General features: G+C 53.7%; 4 protein-coding genes across 4 annotated transcripts; 2 read left to right on the top strand and 2 right to left on the bottom strand.

The window, feature by feature from the left end:
- Positions 1-25: 25 nt before the first annotated feature.
- On the bottom strand, positions 26-9,590 carry ATEG_09961 (uncharacterized protein; the record flags this gene model as incomplete). Its single annotated transcript, XM_001209263.1, has 8 exons — positions 26-1,660; positions 1,846-2,244; positions 2,304-2,646; positions 2,710-8,044; positions 8,118-8,459; positions 8,515-8,740; positions 8,794-9,006; positions 9,069-9,590. 8 exons carry the CDS (start codon positions 9,588-9,590, stop codon positions 26-28), a joined length of 9,015 nt encoding a protein of 3,004 aa, XP_001209263.1.
- A 482-nt stretch (positions 9,591-10,072) lies between these two features.
- Positions 10,073-11,805, top strand: ATEG_09960 (cytochrome P450; the record flags this gene model as incomplete). The annotated part of the gene is made up of 3 exons (XM_001209262.1): positions 10,073-10,450; positions 10,525-10,696; positions 10,769-11,805. The coding sequence occupies 3 exons, from the start codon at positions 10,073-10,075 to the stop codon at positions 11,803-11,805; spliced, it is 1,587 nt and encodes a 528-aa protein (XP_001209262.1).
- A 1,582-nt stretch (positions 11,806-13,387) lies between these two features.
- On the bottom strand, positions 13,388-14,374 carry ATEG_09959 (PQ-loop repeat-containing protein; the record flags this gene model as incomplete). Its single annotated transcript, XM_001209261.1, has 1 exon — positions 13,388-14,374. One exon carries the CDS (start codon positions 14,372-14,374, stop codon positions 13,388-13,390), a length of 987 nt encoding a protein of 328 aa, XP_001209261.1.
- A 762-nt stretch (positions 14,375-15,136) lies between these two features.
- On the top strand, positions 15,137-20,283 carry ATEG_09958 (putative esterase; the record flags this gene model as incomplete). The annotated part of the gene is made up of 6 exons (XM_001209260.1): positions 15,137-15,463; positions 15,533-16,418; positions 16,482-17,180; positions 17,228-18,494; positions 18,821-19,490; positions 19,558-20,283. The coding sequence occupies 6 exons, from the start codon at positions 15,137-15,139 to the stop codon at positions 20,281-20,283; spliced, it is 4,575 nt and encodes a 1,524-aa protein (XP_001209260.1).
- Positions 20,284-20,509: the final 226 nt, after the last annotated feature.

Here is a 20,509-nt window from a genome sequence, read left to right as displayed (position 1 = left end):
GCTATCATGTTCTATGTTTGCGCCATCATGCCAGCTTCAGGGCGGGATTCATCGAGAACATAGAGAGAAGAGACATGTAGCTCTCCAAGAAGGCTTGGGGGTGATGAGCTTCGTAGCGGGAGCTCTGTAACTTGGCCGTGAGCAGCGGATCCTTGGTGGGATCATCCGACATCTCCAGCACTACATCGTAAGGGGTGCGCTCGCGCGTGGCAATCACCTCGGTAATCTTGGCACCCCCGATCGTTCCACTTTCCGCCTGGCCCTGCTTGTAATCGAAGACGGCCTGGAGCAAAGGCGCAGGTTGATTGCTGGTCGGGACCGGGACCTCCAGCCCCAGTTGATCGAGGAGGACTCCGTAGGGTACGCGGGCGTGCTGCAGGGCCTCGCGCACCAGGTCACGGGTGGCGATAAGGTGCTCGCCAAACGTGATATGGGGGCGGAAATCCCGGAAGCGCAGGGGAAGGAGGTTGGCGAAGAACCCCATGGCCGCCATCTCGTCGACAGTCGCACGGTTGGTGTCGGCGAGGCCGACGGTGAGATCGGTGCTGTCGGTGAGGCGCGCCAACAGCACCTGATACGCCGCCAGATAGAACTGCATCGGCGTCGCCTTGTGCTTGCGACTGCGCTCCTTGATGCGGAAGGCCACCATCGGATCAAGTCGCGCCACGGCTTCGTGCTGCTGCCAGGAACCACAGTGCTGGAAATTGGGAGTATTGGACGTACTACTGTTACCTACCAGGGGCCGCATCAGTGGGAGCACTGGAATTGAGGACGGTCGCTGATGCATTTCCTTCCAGTACGCGAGATCCTCCTCCATTCTCCCATCCTCGAGCATTGCGCGTTGCCGTGCCGCCAGGTCCGCAAACTGAGGGACACGTGGACTTAACGACCTGCCGTCGTAGAGCTGGCCCGCTTCGACGAAGATGTTCTCTGTAGTAGATCCATCCCCGACGAGTCGGTGGTAAGCCACAACCAGCAGATGGTCGTCCTGGCCCCAGAAAAAGTCCACCAGCCGCAAGGTGTCTCCTGCGGCAGGGTTATACCGTGTCTGCACCAGTTGTCGGTAGCCCTCTTCGGCGCCGGCTCGGTCAGACACTTGGATGGTCTGGACTTTGTTTTTGGTTTGACCAAACACCAGCTGGGCCATCCCGTTCTCATCCACGTTGGCAAACCCCGTGCGGAAGATCTCGTGGCGGCGCAAGACCGCCCTCAACGCCTTGTATAGCCGTTTAAGGTCAATAGGGCCCTTCATGAACATACCAATGGTGTTGTTAAAGACGGTAGGGTCTTCGGCTCCCTGCTGGATTCTCCAGGAGTATTCTTGGCCGAGAGACAGTGGATGGTGGGAACGCGGGACGTCCTCGTCTCCCGGCTCTGTATCGTCTTCGTCGGCAGAAGAGGGCTCAGTGATGGTGGCGGCGGCACTAAGGTCAGTATCCTCGCGTCCCGAAACTTCATTCTCGGAAGTATTGTCAGTGCTCTCTGCACCCCCATCGGTGGCTGCGACGAGGGGAATGGAGCTAGGTGGCAGTCGCGCAGCAGCCTCATCAGCGAGATCGGCGATCGAAGCACCTCCAAGCACTTTCAGGAGTGGCAAATCAAGGTACAGCTGCTTGGAGAACCAGGTTCCCACGGTGACCGCACCCAGAGAGTCCACCCCCTGATCGATCAGTGAGATGGTGGGATGCACGCTTTCCCCATCGGGGATCTGCAGGGTCACCTGCAGCTTCGCGGAGAGTCCATCTGCGCCAAAGGAAAAGAAGCGGTTAGCCTCCAGTCCGCTGAGTGAGGAAGGGGAGAATATTCCCCGGATTCGCTCAACTTACCGATGACGATCTGACGGACCTGGTCCAGGTTCGTCGCCTGCAAGAGCTGTTCTTTGACCGAGCCCTTGGAGCCGGCTGCCCCTTCGCCTGCTTTGGCCCCTCGGTACTCCGGAATTTTTAAGTTGCCTATGCGGGGGTCGTCGAAGAAGGTGATCCGATCTTTGAGGGCTGGATCCAGGGGCGGAATTCCGGTTGTCAGTTCCAGATCAGCCATGTCGAGCACTGTCGCGAATTTCCGCTGCTGCTCTTGCTGGTGCACGGCTCGTCGACCGGCCACCACTGCCTCAGCAAACAGTGTGTGCAGCTCATGTTCCTCAACCGAATCGAACATGAACCGAATTGCATTAAAGTCCTCCTCCAGCTCCGCCCGAGTGACGAACCCAACGCCGTACACGGCACCGATGTCGATGGTGGACGCCTGCCCGGTTTAGTAAAGACACATAGGAATCGTTAGCAAAGGATGGAGAGAAAACGCACTGCTAATCCGGATGCAACTCGCTGCTGCGCCAGCGCTTGAAGGTAGCAGTTAGCGGCACTGTAGTTAGCCTGACCCGGGTTGCCCATGACGGCCACAATCGAGGAGAACATCACGAAGAAGTCGAGAGGGTTGCTACTGGTCGGATCGGAGAACTTCTCGTGCAAGATGCGGACGCCTTCGACCTTGGGGTTGAGCACCATCTCCATCATTGGCAGTTCCATATTCTTTAGCATCACATCCTGCAGAACCAGAGGGCCAAAGGCAATACCCCCCACTGGTGGCAGATGCAGATCCTTGATTTTAGCCAGGCCAGCATCCACTGAGTTTTCGCTTGTCACGTCCCTGAAGCCAGCTGCGTTAGTCGGGATCATAAGGAGGAATTGCAGAAGGAAGGACTCCTCTTACATGGAAAGAACAGTGACTCGACCACCCAGTTCTTCAACATGCGCCAGCCACTTGGGGTTCACCTGCGGATTTCTGCTCGTAAGTACAATGTGGCAGGCCCCATGCTGGACCATCCAACGACCTAGTGATCGTCCAAGATCTCCAGTCAGTCCGACCAGGAGATATGTTTTGTCGGCCGCAAAGAGTGTCTCAGCGTCAATGGAGCGAACCCTGGTAGGAAGCGTCGCCTTGTCCGACTCCCGGGGCCAGGAAATAACTGTCGAGAGATCCGGGCGCGTCTTGTCGGCATGCGCTGCAAATTGAGTGCACGGCATCACCTCCCACCCCTCGCTGACACTAGAAAGTCCCTGGCGGGCTAAAGATACCACATGCTCCCAATATGCGGCGGGCAGTGAAGCTTGATGCCGCAATCCGCGATGCAATTCAGTGGAAACGGTGTCTGTGAACAGGTCTGCCGCACGGTAATGGGCACAGCCAGGCATCAGAACTTTCATCATCCTCTGAGTCAAACATTCACAGCTCTGGTCGGCTGATAAGTCGACAAAAGCCTGGACACCCCGGGGCAGAACCCGTCGCAGGTGCCAGTCCGTGTCGCGAGCATGCAATGTTAGCCAGGACTTGGCGTCTCCAGCAGAAACCGAACTCCTGTTGCCAGAAGTGGTGGCCAGATGGACTTGAAGACCGATCTCTTCGCCAGCATGAAGCAACATCTGCCCACATATGCTGGGGGGATTCAGAACGAGGATTGAGTCAGTTACCCCCAGGCTCTTGGCGGTACTGATCACCGTCTCCGCCAACACCGCCGCGGCGAGGACGGTTACAATAAGGCTGCCACCACCCTCGGACAGATTGTTATCTGCCTCAGTATATATATAATCGGGACGAACGTGCACAATGGATGCGTTACGCTCTGCTAAGGCCACGACGGGCACTTCGCGATTGCCCTCCTGGACGTGACCCTGCACAAGATAGAAAAACCCGAGCTGTCCGACCCTAAGCGCATGGGGACAGCTAAAGTGGACATAGACCGTCTTTGTCTCCATCTGCCGAACACTCTCAGGCACAAACCAGGTTTCAGCGGACTCCAAGAAGTAGGATGATGAATCCGGAGCCGTCTGTAATGCCACAGGAGCCCGCGACGAATCGATCATCTCGTATATGGGACGGCGCGAGGAGTTCATTCGGTTATTGCGAGCCAGATCGCGCTTCAGACGAGGAATCCACGGGCGGCCTTTACACCAGGAGACCTCGGGTTCTTGAGTCCATGTAGTTGAACTGGCCAGCTCATCCGTATGCTCCTCAAGCCGAAGCACCTGTTCAACCAGGAAGGTTGCATCGAAGGTTTCAACCGCGTCGACGTCCAGAACATGAACTCCCAAGTCAGGATGCTCCCGGCGGATGGAGCGTAGCATGCCGATCGTGCTCGCCTGGTGAGGATGTTGGACCCAGGCATTTTCTGTTAGCCAGACCGTATTGCTGGAGTACGTGAGTAGCAGCTTGGTTGCCTCGAAGGTCTCTTCAGTGAGCCCGGCGAATAATTCCTCGTCTAGCTCCGTGAGCATGACAAACGTGGACTTCATCGGCAGCTCCTCTGCGTCTAGCAAATCCACGAGGCGCTTGTATGTCTGGAGCGGACGAGGAGGCATGATCGCTTTTATATCGTTCAGGAGACGCTGAGATTTTGGGGTCTGCCCTCCTACCACCACCAAAGGAGGGTAAGAGTCCTTGACGGTGCCGCTGCTGGCAAGCGGCGCGTCTAAGTACTCCACGGTGGCGTCAATTGCATGGGTACTAAACACAGAGGTCGGGAATAGATTTGCGTCCCGATCCGTGGTGCGACTGTCCACACCGGAAAACCCGACACGCTTTAGGATCGCATCCCAGCGGTCGAACGAGACAAACGGCTCAGTGCAGCGACCATCATCAACCCCAGCCCACCAGTCGGCGAACAGACCAAAGATAAACCCGAGCCGTGTGTGTTCTTTGTGGGTAATCTCTAGAATAACCATCTGGCCTCCAGGCTTGAGCAGAGAGCGGGCGTGAGCCATGGTTTTCTCTAGGTCGGGTGTCGCATGTAGCACATTGGAGGCAATGATCAGATCATAGGCATGCGTCTCGAAGCCCTGCTCGGCGGGACTGCGGCGGATATCGAGGGGTTCAAACACCATCCGGTCCTCGAAGGGGGCAAATTGCTCCCGCGCTTGCTCGAAGAATCCGGTAGAGATATCGGTGTATGTGTAGCTGTTGAACCCCAGCTGGGGCGTGGCCAACACGTACTTGGTAGCGCCGCCGGTCCCTGCTCCAATCTCCAGAATATCCATTGACTGATAGCGATGGGCGATCTGCGCCACCAATTCCCGGGCGTAGTGTAGTGCGGGTCCGAAGCTGAGTGTGTTGGTATAGAACTCCGTCAGGAGCCCATCGTGGTCCAGAAGGTCGAATGGGTTGCCGTTCGATCTTACGGTGGGGAGCAGGTGTTGGCCGACTCGCTGAACCAGGCGAACATGAGGATGGTAGGAGTTAGCAGTACAAAGGTGCTCAATCTGGGCCTCAGTATCATTCTCCCACCCGGGGTCGTACCATAGGTGACGACCCTCCTTGGCGCTGGCCAGGACTTGTTCAAGCCACTCAATCTGCTTTTGCAAATGGAAGGCCGCCTTCTGACGCTCTTCCAGTGTAAGCTGATTGAGGAACGATCGGATATAGAAATAGACGATGCGTTCGATAATAGGAATCGCCTCCTTGTCCTGCGCGGTGGCCCAATACTCCGGGTTATCCAGCAGCGAGTCCGGAGTCAACGGACCCCAGCTCCATCGGGCAAACATCGCATGGTCAGTTGAAGCATCCGGGGGTGAAAAGGGCTTAAAAGTAATATTTTCAACCTGGAACAAAGTGGTCTGCTCCGCGTCAAACACCGCAATGTCACCGCTCAAGTAGTCTCCCTTATCGTAAGTATTGATAGTATTGAAGGCAACCTTCTCGCATCCGGACTCAGCCGTTGCCAGGCAAAGGGATGGGACAAGTGTGATGCGATCAACGTGAGTGGGTACATACAGACAGCGTAGACGCCGATCACCTGGGGAGGAGTATGCGCCGATGACTGTCTGGAAGGCGACGTCCAAGGAAGCAGGATGCAGCAAGAGAGGACAGCCATTACCCTCGTCCATCAGAGGAATGAAGTCTATGGTCCCGCTGGCTCGAAGATCTGCTCGTTGCATGTTATGGAGACGCCGGAAATCCTTACTGTAGTTGTACCCCATCAGTCCCAGCTCGTGGTAGAAAGCCTTGATGTTGACACGGTTCATATGAGGATGTTCCTCTTCTGGCGGGGGAAGATGGTGCTGGTCGCTAGCGGAAGTCGTCCTGGAATTGACATCTCCTATCATTAGGGCGAGTTGGCCCTTGGCTGATAAGGATAGGTTACCCTCCTTCGATAGACAGGAATCGATCTTGAAGCTTATGGTCATCGAACCTGCTTCGCCGGCGTTGCGAGACACGTCAGCTGTCAGGTTGAGCTCAACCAAGCTGTCTTCGTCGTCAAATATCACTGCCTTGTCAATGCTCATATCCAGGATCTCCAGTAACTGGACCTGCTTTGCGTGGGTGCCAGCAATCATTAAGGCGGCTTCCATTGCCATGACGATATAGCCGGCCGCAGGGAAGACAGTCTGCCCTTGCAATGCATGTCCATCAAGCCATTCAATGTCTCGTGGGCGCACAAAATTCAACCACTGGAAGCTTAGCGGAGTGCTGTATTCGGAGAGCTTTCCTAATAAAAGATGGGGCTTGGGCCCTCGAAGATGGTGGCGAGTTGCTCGGGATTCCACCCAGTAGCGACGAGAGTGGTCCCATGGATAGGCCGGTAGGAGTTTCGACACACTCATACAGGGCCGATCAGGCGCGACTGCACGCATGAACTCGTCCGCATCGAAACTGGAGGCACCAAACCTTTCCCAGAGATATGCCAGTGCTCGAGAGAATGTATCGAGATCATTCTTTCCTCGCTCCAAACAACCTGTATACGCCAGGTCAACCCCAGATAGGACATCCTTGATGGTGGCGACGCATGGGCTCTTGAGAGCTGGGTGACAGCCCACTTCAATCCCGATATCCAGCGCCTTGTGCGTGACGACTGCCCGCTGCACTGCGTGGGAGAATAGCACCGGAGACACTAGGTTATCTTTCCAGTACTCGGCGGTCACGTCTCTTGCTGCCATTTGCCTGTTCTCGGCGTTCACGGACGAATACCAGGGTACACTTCCGGCTGGGGAACCTGCGTCGGCAACAGCACAACCACACTCTTCTAGGGCTTGCATATATGGGTCTGCACATGGAAGCATATGATGCGAGTGGTACGCTGTATCGACCCTGAGCAGTCTCGCAAATGTGGATTCATCCTCCAACATGCTCTTCAGGTGATCAATTGCGTTCGCGTCGCCAGAGAAAGTTACACTGTCTGGGGAATTGCTGGCAGCCACGCAGATGCGGCCCTCAAAGGCATCCAACTCGCAGATCTCTTGTGCTTCCTCAAAGGACATTCCGGCGGCCAACATGGCTCCCGGTGTGCCTCTGGCGCCCCCTGCCGAGACGACTCCACGTAAGTAAGCAATCCGAATCGCCACCGAGGCACTGATGAGCCCGGCAGCAAAGGCGCAAGCAATTTCGCCCGAGCTATGTCCAACAACAGCTGTGAATCGGATTCTCGCGGCTTCAAGGAGACGGACCAGAACGATTTGCACCGCGCAGCATAATGGCTGGGAGAAACTAGCATATTGGACGTTGGAGGCCTCTCCTTCTAGCATGAATTGGTCCAGTAGCGTCCACGAGGGGCGGTATTTTTCCGGCAAGCTCTGCAGGGAGTCGTCCAGCTCCCTCACTATGCTCCGCACATATGGCGATGCCTCTATCAGATTCTTTAACATCCCCGGCCACTGCGCCCCCTGCCCGGTGAAGATTCCCAACACCGATGGCTGGCCTCTGACCTCCGTAGTGAAGTCGCTCGAAACAATACCATCCTCGATGGCATCCTCCAGAGCCCGGCGGATGGTTTCATGACTATGGCCGACAATAGCCCGGCGGAAGGGTAGAACTGACCGCTTGCGCAGTAAGGACCAGGTGAGGTCGTGCAAGTGTATCTCGGGGTGGGTCTCAAGGAATTGCAGCATCTCCTCCATCATTATCTTTAAGGAGCGCTGGGACTTCGCCGAGAGGACTAAGGGTAAACTCAGGACACCAGTCATGGGTGGGCAGTCCTCATTATTCGAGACTCGCAGCTGGTTTTGCTCTGGCTCCATGTATTCCTCAATAATGGCATGCGCATTCGTGCCGCCGAATCCTGACCATCGACGCGGTTCAGTTAGCATTAATTTGAGTACTTGTGAGGGTCCCTCCGGGCAATCCTCGCTTACCAAAGGAGTTGACACTGGCGCGGCGCGGTTGTCCGGGCGGGAGAGCTGGCCATTGGGTAGCTTCTGTCGGAATCCTGAGGTTTTTATAGAATGGGGCGACTCGCGGGCTAATTTTGTCGAACAGCAGGTTGGGGGGGATGACCCCATGGCGGACAGCGAACGACGCCTTCATGAGACCAGCCAGACCGGCCGTGCCCTCGGTGTGACCGACAACAGTTTTCGCACTGCCCACGAACAGAGGGGCCCTCTCGTTTCCGTCGCTGCGTGCTACCTGCTCGTGGCCGAAGAAGGCTGTTGCAATGGCCTCCGCCTCCTGGGGATCTCCGGCCGGGGTACCAGTCCCTATCATACGAATGTCAGCTGCAGGGCGCCAACAGAACAGGTTCTCTTTGCTAACCATGAGCCTCGAAGAATTGGCACCTGTCCTCGGCCTTGGTGATGTCGAGGCCAGCCTGGGCGTAGGTAGCCTTGATGAGTGCCTCCTGAGCACTATGGTTCGGCATCGTGATTCCCGTCGTTCGGCCATCTTGATTCACCCCAGTTTCTCGGATGACACATTCAATCGTGTCCCCATCGCGCAAGGCTTGACTCAATGTCTTCAACACTACAGAGCAAACAGCTTCCTGATCACGGTCAGCGATGGGAACTGTCATCTACGGGCTCAAGAAACACTCACGCCTCTGGCATAGCCGTCAGCTCCGGCGTCCCACATGCGGGATCGACCCGAGGGGGATAGCATGCTCAATTTGCTTTCAAGGACGAATGTCATGGGCCCCAGAATCAGATTCGCACCCGCAGCAATTGCCATGGAGCTTTGACCCGTCCGTAGCTGTTGCACCGCCAGATGAACGGCAACCAACGACGAGCTGCATGCCGTATCGATCGTCATCTTTCAACCATCCCGGTCCGTTAGAGCATGATTGGACTGCTACACGATATTGGGTGACTTACACTTGGTCCATGCCAGTCAAAAAAATACGAGATGCGGTTAGACGCAACACTGACCGCGACACCCGTCGCCGAGTAGGTGGGGATGTTCTCCAGGTCGCGGGTTGAGACGGTCTCATAGTCGTGCGTCATCACCCCGACGTAAACAGCAGTCGAAGTTCCTTGCAGATCCTGGATACGCATTCCAGCATTCGTTACGGCCTCGTACACCGTCTCCAGCAACAGCCGGTGCTGGGGGTCCATACTCTCGGCCTCTCCAGCCTGGATATTGAAGAAGGCGGCATCGAAGGCGCCCAGATCGTCTTGGAGGACATAGGCGTAGGGTGCATTTGTTCGCCCGTGGTGCTTCCCGTCCGGGTGATAAAATGTGTCGACGTCAAATCGTTCTTTGGGGATTCGACTCTGCACATCGCGAGGATGCTGGAGTAGCTCCCAGAGCTTCGAGGGTGTGTTGGCGTCACCAGGGAAGCGACAACCACTGCCGACCACGACAATAGGCTCATTAGGATACATAGATTGAGCCATGCTGTTTACAATAGGACAATTGCACGACTGATAGAGGCGACAGAACTCGTGAGCGTGGATTGAAGCTGAGGCAGGAAAGGCGCCGTCGCGTGAAACTTCCTGTGCTCATGTATGCCGGGCCAAAGATTTCGGGTCTATGCCTATCTATCTACGTTTGGGGATTCCCGGCCCGGCCGGCCGCTATTAACGCCCGTCCATTTACATCCGATTTGGTGATAGGAGGGGAAGCGCCGATTGAGTGAGTGAAGGTAGGGTTCTTTTGGCCTGCCGGCGTCATTCGGCTTCAACAGCTGTCCGGCGTTATTCGGTGGGGACCCACCACCATCCCAGCATCATCACCACCGTACAGCAAGCGGTGATTGCATGATAGGGAACGGTCTTTCTTGGTAAGAGAGACGCCCTTTCCTTCGCGATCTTTCCCGGATCTTTTGCTCGCATTACTCTCGATATCTTATCCATCAACCATACCTGGTCTCCTAGCCATGACTGTCGACGCGCTCACACAGCCGCACCACCTTCTGTCGCTGGCTTGGAATGACACGCAGCAACATGGCTCGTGGTTTGCGCCCTTGGTCACTACCAGTGCGGGGCTACTGTGCCTTCTTCTTTACCTGTGCTCGAGTGGCCGGAGATCTGAGCTGCCGGTGTTCAATCCGAAAACATGGTGGGAACTGACGACCATGAGGGCCAAACGGGACTTTGATGCGAATGCACCGTCATGGATTGAGAGCTGGTTCTCGCAAAATGATAAGCCCATTCGGTTCATAGTCGACTCTGGGTACTGCACCATCCTTCCCTCCTCGATGGCCGACGAGTTCCGCAAGATGAAAGAGCTCTGTATGTACAAGTTCTTGGGCACGGTAAGGAGTCCACCGTTCTTTGCAACTGCTTCCGCTGTGAGGACCCGACTTACTGATCTTTGTGCTCTCATCAGGACTTTCACTCTCATCTTCCTGGATTCGATGGATTCAAGGAAGTCACGAGGGATGCACATCTCATCACCAAAGTGGTCATGAACCAGTTCCAGACCCAAGCTCCCAAGTACGTCAAGCCTCTTGCCAATGAAGCCAGCGGGATTATCACGGATATTTTTGGCGACAGCAATGGTAAGTGATCATGATGAGTTTTTTTGTTTTTAGGCCGTTAGCTGATGAAGAGGGATGTGCTTTTGCTTTCAGAATGGCACACAGTGCCAGTCTATAACCAGTGTCTGGACTTAGTGACCCGAACAGTGACTTTTATTATGGTCGGGAGCAAGTTAGCCCATAATGAGGAGTGGCTTGACATCGCCAAGCACCACGCGGTGACGATGGCAATTCAAGCGCGCCAGCTGCGCCTCTGGCCCGTCATTCTGCGCCCCCTTGTACATTGGCTCGAGCCCCAGGGAGCAAAGCTCCGAGCGCAGGTTCGACGAGCCCGGCAACTTCTCGATCCCATTATCCAGGAGCGACGTGCGGAAAGAGATTCCTGCCTGGCAAAGGGCATTGAGCCTCCTCGCTACGTAGACTCGATCCAGTGGTTCGAGGATACTGCCAAGGGGAAATGGTACGATGCAGCCGGGGCCCAACTGGCCATGGACTTTGCTGGTATCTACGGAACCTCCGACCTGCTGATCGGTGGGTTGGTGGACATCGTCCGACATCCCCATCTCCTTGAGCCCCTCCGTGATGAGATCCGGACGGTCATCGGCCAAGGGGGTTGGACACCTGCCTCGCTTTACAAGCTCAAACTGCTGGATAGTTGTCTCAAGGAGTCACAGCGAGTCAAGCCCGTCGAATGTGCCACCATGCGCAGCTATGCATTGCAGGATGTGACTTTCTCCAATGGAACCTTTATCCCAAAAGGAGAGCTGGTGGCGGTAGCTGCCGACCGCATGAGCAACCCTGAGGTCTGGCCAGAGCCAGCAAAATACGATCCTTACCGGTATATGCGCCTGCGAGAGGACCCGGCTAAAGCGTTCAGTGCCCAACTGGAGAACACCAACGGGGACCACATCGGCTTCGGTTGGCATCCACGGGCTTGCCCCGGCCGGTTCTTTGCCTCTAAGGAGATCAAGATGATGTTAGCCTACTTGCTCATACGATACGACTGGAAGGTGGTCCCCAACGAACCGTTGCAGTACTACCGCCATTCTTTCAGCGTGCGCATTCATCCCACCACGAAGCTCATGATGCGCCGGCGCGACGAGGATATCCGCCTTCCTGGTTCACTATAGCAGTAGTCTACCCCAGAAGAGCCCGTCATTTTTAAGGAATAATCAAGCCGCCGCAGTCGTACCTACCCTAATCTACCTTATCTATAGTTATATTCTGCCTATCGTAGCTATTATGCTTTTTAGCAAAAAGTCTGCGTAATCCACCACAGTTTAGCCCCCTATAGTAAAATATATATCTCTAAACTACACTCAGTTAGGTCACTGTTACTGCACCTCTGTCAATAAACTAGGTAGTTGAGGGCGGCCACGTGTAAGGTGCTTGGGAAAACCATGGGAGGAGGAAAGATGATATATAATCATAATGTAGTTGTGTGGTACTATCCGTGAAGGTACAGTGGGGGTCCAAAAATATTAGTACCCTGTTTTCGCGCTAAAATAACCGCTTTCCTATTTAGTACTAGACTGCGCTAACTCGACCTCGCCGCCTCTAGTATTTTGTATACTAGCTCTCCGCAGATAGTATGGCCTACATACGATAAGGCATAGTATTCAATAGATTCTGTAGAACCCTCTTATCTATGGCGTGCCAGCCTTCTTAGTCTACTAGGGAAAATAGATGTAATAGTGACATCCCAAAACTATGTTCTAAAGCCTAAAGCTTTAGTAACTAACAGACTTAGTATTGGGCCGCAGATTGGGTGTCATATCCGCTCCGCAGATCCACAGTCCGCTCCGCTCCGCGCGGAGCGGATCCTAAAATCTATACTACTATAGTCCGCGCAGATTACGGATTTCTTATATATAGTCTGCGAGGATTAGCAGATATCTATATAAATTTTAATTTTTAAAATATAATTTTTCTGATTATAATTAGACTTGGTATTGGATTGGGTCGGGTTGGTTTTTGAGTCTACGGGATTATACTTCAACGCTGGTGGAGAGAGAGGTTCAACTAGAAGGACCTGATAGTAATCGTGGCAGAGGTTCAACATTGTAATTCGAATACTATGATCCCTGTGGCTGTAAGTAATAGCGACCGGATGAAGCCACAATCAAAGATCAATAGGTCTAGTAATAAATCGGCCCACGAGAAAGTCCTGCATTAGGTTGAATTGCGACCACGGGAAGTCCTATGGTAACAGATAGGGATGACCCACTGCGAGCTACCAATCTAGGCGATAGATGTGGATGATGTAAAAAGAGTAGAGTTGTCTCATATTACTTTTTGTATGAGCCGTAAATACTTAAAAGGCCCTGGATATACCACAATCTATTGACTATAAGCTAGTGGTAGGCTTGCGAGAGCTCGGGAGACTTGCTAAATTATAACGTGGACTAGACAGGTGCTTAGGGCTTGCAGCCAGGCTCTAACTCCTTCATCTAAAGCCTAAGCCATCCCATTCACGGTGCTATTACCAGTTTGATAATAAGAGTTTGGAAGGTTGAAATCATGCGACGGTATAGCTGTTCTCTTTCCCCTGCAGATCGTGCTCTGAATGAGACCGTATGGCAGAATAACAAAAGGCAAAAGAGTTAATCAAGAGCTATTATAGCAAGCTTGTCAAAAAATCCATGGCGATGAGTATACCTTCCACATCTTGGTGTTACACGCGATATCGTGGCACAATGATATACATACAATCTAAGAAGTCCCGTTTCCGCCGTACCCATGCCCTTCATCCTCTCCTAACAGGTCATCAGTCTCCCCAGAATGGACTGCCTCATCCCTAGCATCGCCCCTAGAACGCCAACAAACCGCATACCAAAACAAAACCCATTGTCCCAGCGCATAAACCGCATCGTCGACAACCGGCCACCCAATTACATGGTACCAATACATCCAATCCACAGGTTTTCTCATCGGCATCCGAGGAACAGGCTGCTGAACCCTGAGTACCCAGAGTCCAGATACTAGAGCAAAGACCACGGCCTGACACGCCAGGCCTGTCAGGCTTAAGACCGATGGCTGCTCCCGTCTGCGCCGCAAGATCAGTCGCGACTGATCTATGAATCCTGCGATGCGGAGCACGGCCGATAGTGGCAGGACGGTCATCGCGTGCGCGGAAAGAAAGAGTCCGATCAGCCAGTTCCTCTCGCCCGTTGGCGGCCTTTGTTTTCTCGTTTCCTCGGGAGTGGTGATTGCGTCGATGACCTCGGGTAAGATAGAAATGCATAGGTATTGAATGTATATGGTTAGTAGGATGAGTTTGCGGCGTGGATTGGTGTGGAGGCTATGGATTGCTTGGCAGAAGAGGACTAAGCATCCCATCCACACTGCGAAAAGCTGGTACAGGTTCAACCAGTCCCCGGTCGTAGGGGGCTCATGGATGAAGACATCTCCGCCGCTGTTTACCAGCAATGCGAATAGGATGGCGAAGTGTTCTGTTGCGCTGATTAGGTTGAAGAGGATGTAGGCAGTGGAGATGCCGTGTGTGGAGTTTCGAAGTTGGATGCACCGGATCTGCGGGTAGAAGGAGGCTGTGGTTAGGATGATGAGGATTCTGTGTGAATTAGCCTGGATACTTTTAATAGGTATAGACTCGTATTTCGGGGAACGGTGCTGATGGAGACGTGTAAGGGACGAATGCACGCACATCCTTATCCAGTTAGGAAGTGTTGGTAGAGTCATGTTCAGTGCAAGGATAAATGCCAGAAGGGCCAGCTTGATAGACATCAAAGGCAGAAAGAGGGGTAACACGGGTGGAGATATTAAATGAACGTCGGAGTGTCCATAGTGCTCTATACTAGTATTCTATAATAAGGATTGCCGCCTAATGTGGAGATTGTAAATAACTTATCCAATAGAGCATCGGAATGGATGCTTACGCAGGTCCTAGCCTCTAGTTAACTAACTAGCTAGTGCCATGTCTCAGCTAAGCCTTTGCTTATCATGCCAATCAGCCGCCTCCCTAGCACTCCGCGTAGTAGCAAACACCGATTACAATTAAGCCCGTTGCACCACTCAATCACTGCATATCTCCCTATCACAGATGGTGGCCCCCAACAGTTATGGCTATGAAGGATGCCAGTCTCATCCTTTGGTACTATTCTGGTTCATCCTGGTACCATATTCAGGCCAGTGATTGGTTGCTCCGTAAACTACGCCAAATAAACCCATTGCATGACTCGACCGCCGCATATGAGCCTCTGCCACAGGATTACGGCCCCCAAACTTGCCATGAAAAATGCCAGGGTCTCATTCTTTGATACCTAAGTATCCAGGTTTATCCCGGTACCATACTCGAACTCGCGATTCTTGGAAGTACACTTGTTTCAGAACGGCACATACGCCGAGGCATCTTACACATGAAATGACTGGAGGGCTGTGAAAGTATAAAAACGAGTCGCAGTATGGAAGAGGAGTGAAAGGTGCAGAGAGTCAGCATCGATAATGGCGTCTCTACTTTTCTTTACGGTGTTGAACCTAACACTGGCTCTTCTATCATCTACTGCCACAGGAGCAGCTGTCCCTGTCTCGCGACCCACAGACGATTCGAGATATATAGATTTCGACGCTGCTGAATGGCGTCCAAAAGCAAAACGAGATGATGCCCCGAAAGTCCCTCTACGGATCCTCCCTCTTGGCGCATCCATCACCTGGGGATACCTATCCTCAACCGGCAATGGATATCGCAAGCCTCTCCGTGACAAACTCCGCTTTGAAGGCTGGGAAGTGGACATGGTGGGCAGTAAGTCCAACGGTGACATGGTAGACAATGTACGCATCTCTCTTCCCCCACCCCTCCGACAGATAGACAGACCAATTGACATATAAACGCGGGAAAAGGATGTAGAAGCCCACAGCGGCGACGTGATAACGCAAGTGCAAACCGCGGCCGCAAACTCGCTCGCCTACAAGCCGAATGTCGTGCTGATCAACGCCGGCACCAACGACTGCGACTACAACGTCGACCCTGCGAACGCCGGCGAGCGCATGCGCTCCCTGATCGAAACCCTAATCGGCGCCCCGGATATGGCCAACACGCTCATCGTCCTGTCGACCCTGATCCCCTCGGGCTCCACAACCCTCGAAGCTAACAGGCCCTCCGTCAACGCACAGTTCCGCGAGCTGGTCCTTGACATGCGCGAGGCGCAGAATGTCTCCATCGTCCTGGCCGATATGGATCCGCCGGCTCCCAGCCCCGGAAACAACTGGATCGCGTACCCTGATAACTTCGCCGATAACAAGCACCCCAACGACTACGGGTACTCCCAGATGGCAGACATCTGGTATAACGCGATCTACAACGCTGCGGTGGCGGAGCTCATTGTCAAGCCGGCGGACCTTGACATCTCATCCACGGGGACCTGTGACAAAGAGTATGGGAGCGGAGTCTACGCTGGCGGGTTCACGCAGCAAGGGAGTGGTGAGGATGACGGAATCTATCGACACGACAGCGAGTATAGCGGGGCGTTGTTTACTGTCCGCGCCGGCAAGGGTGCAGCAGATCCATACAAGGATGACGACGAGCTGCACTTTTTCTTCGGGAGGCTTTATACTAGGGCGTATGATGACATGATGATCTTCCACAAGGATAACGACTCCGGCGCGGTGACGTTTCTTTCTTACACGAATAATGTCCACACTGAGGAGCAGGAGTTTACGAAGGGTGGGACGTTCTCGACTCATAATAATTGTAACCCGGGGGGTGTGCATTTTATCGACATCAACGGTAAGCACTGTGTCTGTCTGCCGAGGAACCATCTGGGACTGATTTCTGTGTGATAAATGATAGGCGACGGACTTGATGACTACATCTGCATCGCCTTGGACGGGACTACCTACGCAAGCATCAACAATGGAGACGGCGACGCCAAGAGCAACAAGCCTCCATCCTTCACCGATATCGGACTATGGAAGACTCCCGAAGGATACGATCAGGCACATGTACGCCTTGCTGATATCGACGGCGACGGCCGCGCCGACTACTGCGGTTTGGCTGACAACGGCGACGTCACATGCTGGCGAAATGGATGGATCGAAGACATCCCCGCATACTGGCAGCCGCTGGGCAAGCGCTTCACGGGGAAAGGCATGGGGGACCTGCGCGGCGTGCGATTCGAGGATATCAACGGCGACGGGCGCGATGACTGGATGTGGGTTGATGACGATGGCGCTACGACAACATACACCAACTCCCGGAGCTGCATCAAAGGAGAGTCTGGTGACGGGTTGAACGTCGTGTGGCGCCAGGGGTTCTACCAGGATGCTAACTCTGGCCCGTCGCATCCCGGAATGGGAGGGATATTCGGGACATCCGGATTACGGGATCAGGTCTACTTTGCGCGACTCTATGGCGAGGTGGCGGATTTTGGAGAGCTCGGGAGACAGGACTATGTGTTCATCAAGAAGGATACCTCTGACAAGTATTTTGGGCCGCTGTATTACGTTCATGTGTGGAAGAGCAAGGGCGCAGGAGGGGCTAAGATCAAAGGTATGGAAGGAAGTTCTCATAGAGAGGTTGATTGCTAATTGTTATAGCCGACGGAGACAGGTATTGCAATATGATGGGCCACGACAATGGTATGATGGACTACGTTTGGATCCATTCAACCGGCCATATGCGTCTTTATCCGAATCGGGGCCTGGTTGAAGTCCCCACCGACGGGTCGAGCTTCTGGGGAGCGAATGAGATTATCTTCGACCCCCAAGAGCAGATTGGCATGAAGCTTGACCGGCGCGATCTGCATCTCGCAGACTGGGACGGCGACGGAGCCTGCGATATAATCTGGACGGATCCCGACAATCTGAACAGGGTCCAAGTTTGGCGGAACAAGATCAAAGACACGGGGAGTTTTGACTGGGAGTACAATATCAATGCTGCAGATGAGCTTTACTGCCCCGAGCACCGAGGGCTTGGTTTCTTTGACCGGCCGGTCCATTTTGCTGATGTTTCTGGCAACGGCAAGGCCGATTACCTGTGCGTTGAGAAGGACGGCCGCACCTGGGGCTGGGTCAATGGGGACGATGGATGGGAGTACATTGATCAATTCAAGTACTCCGAGGAGAAGGACAGGGCGAATCTGCACTGGGCCGATGTTAATGGCGACGGAAAGGCCGATATGATCTGGACAGACAAGTTCTCGGGAGACGGGTCGGTGTGGTACAACCTTGGCCGACGTGATATCAAGGGATCGCGATACGAATGGGGACCGCAGGGTCCCAAGTACCGAGGCGCGGTTGAAGGCTCATGCACTTATTTCCCTGATCTGAACGGCGACGGTCGTGCAGACATGCACAGCATCTGGAACTCCATAAACAACACAGCGCAGACATGGTACAACGAATGTGCCACCAAAGATCACACAGGCGATGACGGCCCGATAACTGACCCCAATCTACCTGTATCTCCTGAAACAGCCCCCATCGAGCTCACCCCTCATTATCAAGACAACAGCGAGTGCACTAGGGCCCAGGTCCAGACGATCTTTGAAGAAATGCAATATGCACTTGATGCTGCGTCGGAAGTTGCGTACTTCAGCGAGGGCGCATACTACCCATATAGGGACATCTTCTTTGCCGAATCACTCACCGACAGCTCGGTCTTCATTACGAATATAGGGCATACGTTCGACCGGATGGTCACCATGGTTTCTGGGTCTTCGGAATTCGACGACGCAAAGTTCACGATCACTTGCAAAAACCTTCGGGGATGTGACGAGAACGGCTGGTTTGCCATGATGAACAATAAGAATCGGCTTAATTTCTGCCCAAGGTTCTTCACAGATGTCTACCTGAAGAGTTCCAGGTCAGCGCTCGCGAGGTGCGACTCAATTAATCTCCATGATGCCTATCTCACTCGAGCTGCAGCGATTTTGCACGAAGTAACGCATACCAATTATGTTATGAAGCTTGTTAATGGGGATAAGGGGTGGGTTTCACATCTTTTTTCTCATTACCAGGCCGATACTGATTCTTTCACCTTAGGAGGACCCGCGATTATGTCTACGGATGGAAAGGAGCTCGAGATCTTGCCGCAGGGACCTTGAATCGACACTGTACCGAAAGAGGCAGAACGGCTGAAAGAGCCGCCAATAAGCTCCGTACAGCCGGCGATGCTAACTGGCAACGCAGGTTGCTTTGCCCAGACCCAAATAACCTCGGGCAAGAAGGCATCTGTGACAGCAAGTTGTCCGCCTACAATGCGGATTCATGGGCTCTTGTCGTAGTTGGCGGGTACTATACCAAAATATGTGGTCGACAGATTCCCCTTCCTGAGGAGTCCTCTTCGGCGGCGGATGACTACAGCTGTCCGGCCTACGAAGATTCATCTTATGATGCTGACGCTGTGTACGGTGTCAATGATTATGTTCACTTTGGTGACTCCTACGCGGCCGGGATGGGTACAGGAACCACAACCGGTGACAGTTGCCGCGTGGGAAGTAACAGCTACGGCGAGCTTGTCCAGGAGTGGTTTGATACTGAGGATTTTACTTATACCAACTATGCATGCTCGGGGGATACAACGGTTGGACTGAATAAAAAGATTGACCAATGGCTAGGACAGAACCCCACGGGGACTACCATGGCAACCCTGACAATTGGAGGGAACGATGTGTTCTTCAGCGATCTGGTTTCCAACTGTGTGCTAACAATGTGGTGGTACTCGCTCGAACAATACCGCCAGTGGTGTCTGGAGACTGAAGAGAAAGCCCGCAACCTGATGCAGGATACAGGGTCTGACGGGCTCGGCGCGAAACTTAGGGCTGCATATGAAAAGATCTTGGACGGATCTGGCTCTAGCGTATATCTCCCTGTCATCCTTATTTATTCCTGTCGTGCTGTCCTTCGTCGCGCTGACTTTACTTCAGTCGTTCAACCTCTACGTCCCTGGCTATGTCACCTTCTTCAACGAAGACACCACCGACTGCGACTCAACCACCTTCTGGTACGAAAGCCCACACTACGACCCGCAGCAATCCGGCAACTATGTATGGCTCACGACCGACCTACGCAAGGAACTCAACGACCTCGTCCGCATGCTCAACTCGCTAATCCAATCCACCATTTCCGACATCAACACCGCCCGAAATACGGAGCAGATCCATTACATCGATATGGACGCGCGATTTGACGGCCACCGCTGGTGCGAGCCCGGAACCCAAGAACCAGACCCCGACAACCCAAACACTTACTTCTTCCTATCCGCATGGCCCGATATCGCGATTGTTGGAGACACGACAGCCGAGAGCACGAACGCGACCGAGACAGACGAAATTACCGCGCTTATGAACTCCGGATCGATCCAGCTGCCCGATGCGGATACGTGCCAGGATGCGCTGGGATCGGACCCGGATCCCTATGCGGTTTTCATGTGTGACGTTGCGGTCCACGTCAAGGCGAACTCGTCGAGTTTGATTGCGCAGAGCTTGGACCGAGCGAATCAGGCCATTGCCAATAGGGACTATAGTAGCCAGGATGTCTCTTGGTGGTTGCCTACCAGGCAGATTAAAACGTTTCATCCTAGGAGTCCGGGGATGATGTTCTATGCGGGCGCTGCAGTGGGTGAGATGTTGAGTAATTGGGGTTTTGATTAGGATGAGTATGTAGACGTTGTACGGAGTAAATTAACAGGAACTTGGGGGATATATTAGTGAAGTATATTATGATAAGAATTACAAGCCGGCGCTTCCGCGCCGGCAGGGATGCAAGTCAACTAATAGATAACTAGTTAGCTAAATTAGATAGTAGGGATGCACGCGGTGCGGGTTGGGTGAAGGGCCTGGCAGTATCCTAGTGTGGGTCCTGGCTGATACAGCACTT

The sequence above is a fragment of the Aspergillus terreus genome, genomic scaffold (genome assembly GCF_000149615.1).
Source record: "Aspergillus terreus NIH2624 scaffold_16 genomic scaffold, whole genome shotgun sequence".
Taxonomy (NCBI): Eukaryota; Fungi; Ascomycota; class Eurotiomycetes; order Eurotiales; family Aspergillaceae; genus Aspergillus; species Aspergillus terreus.
Note: the sequence above shows the minus strand (reverse complement) of the source record. Positions and strands in the feature narration are given on the sequence as shown.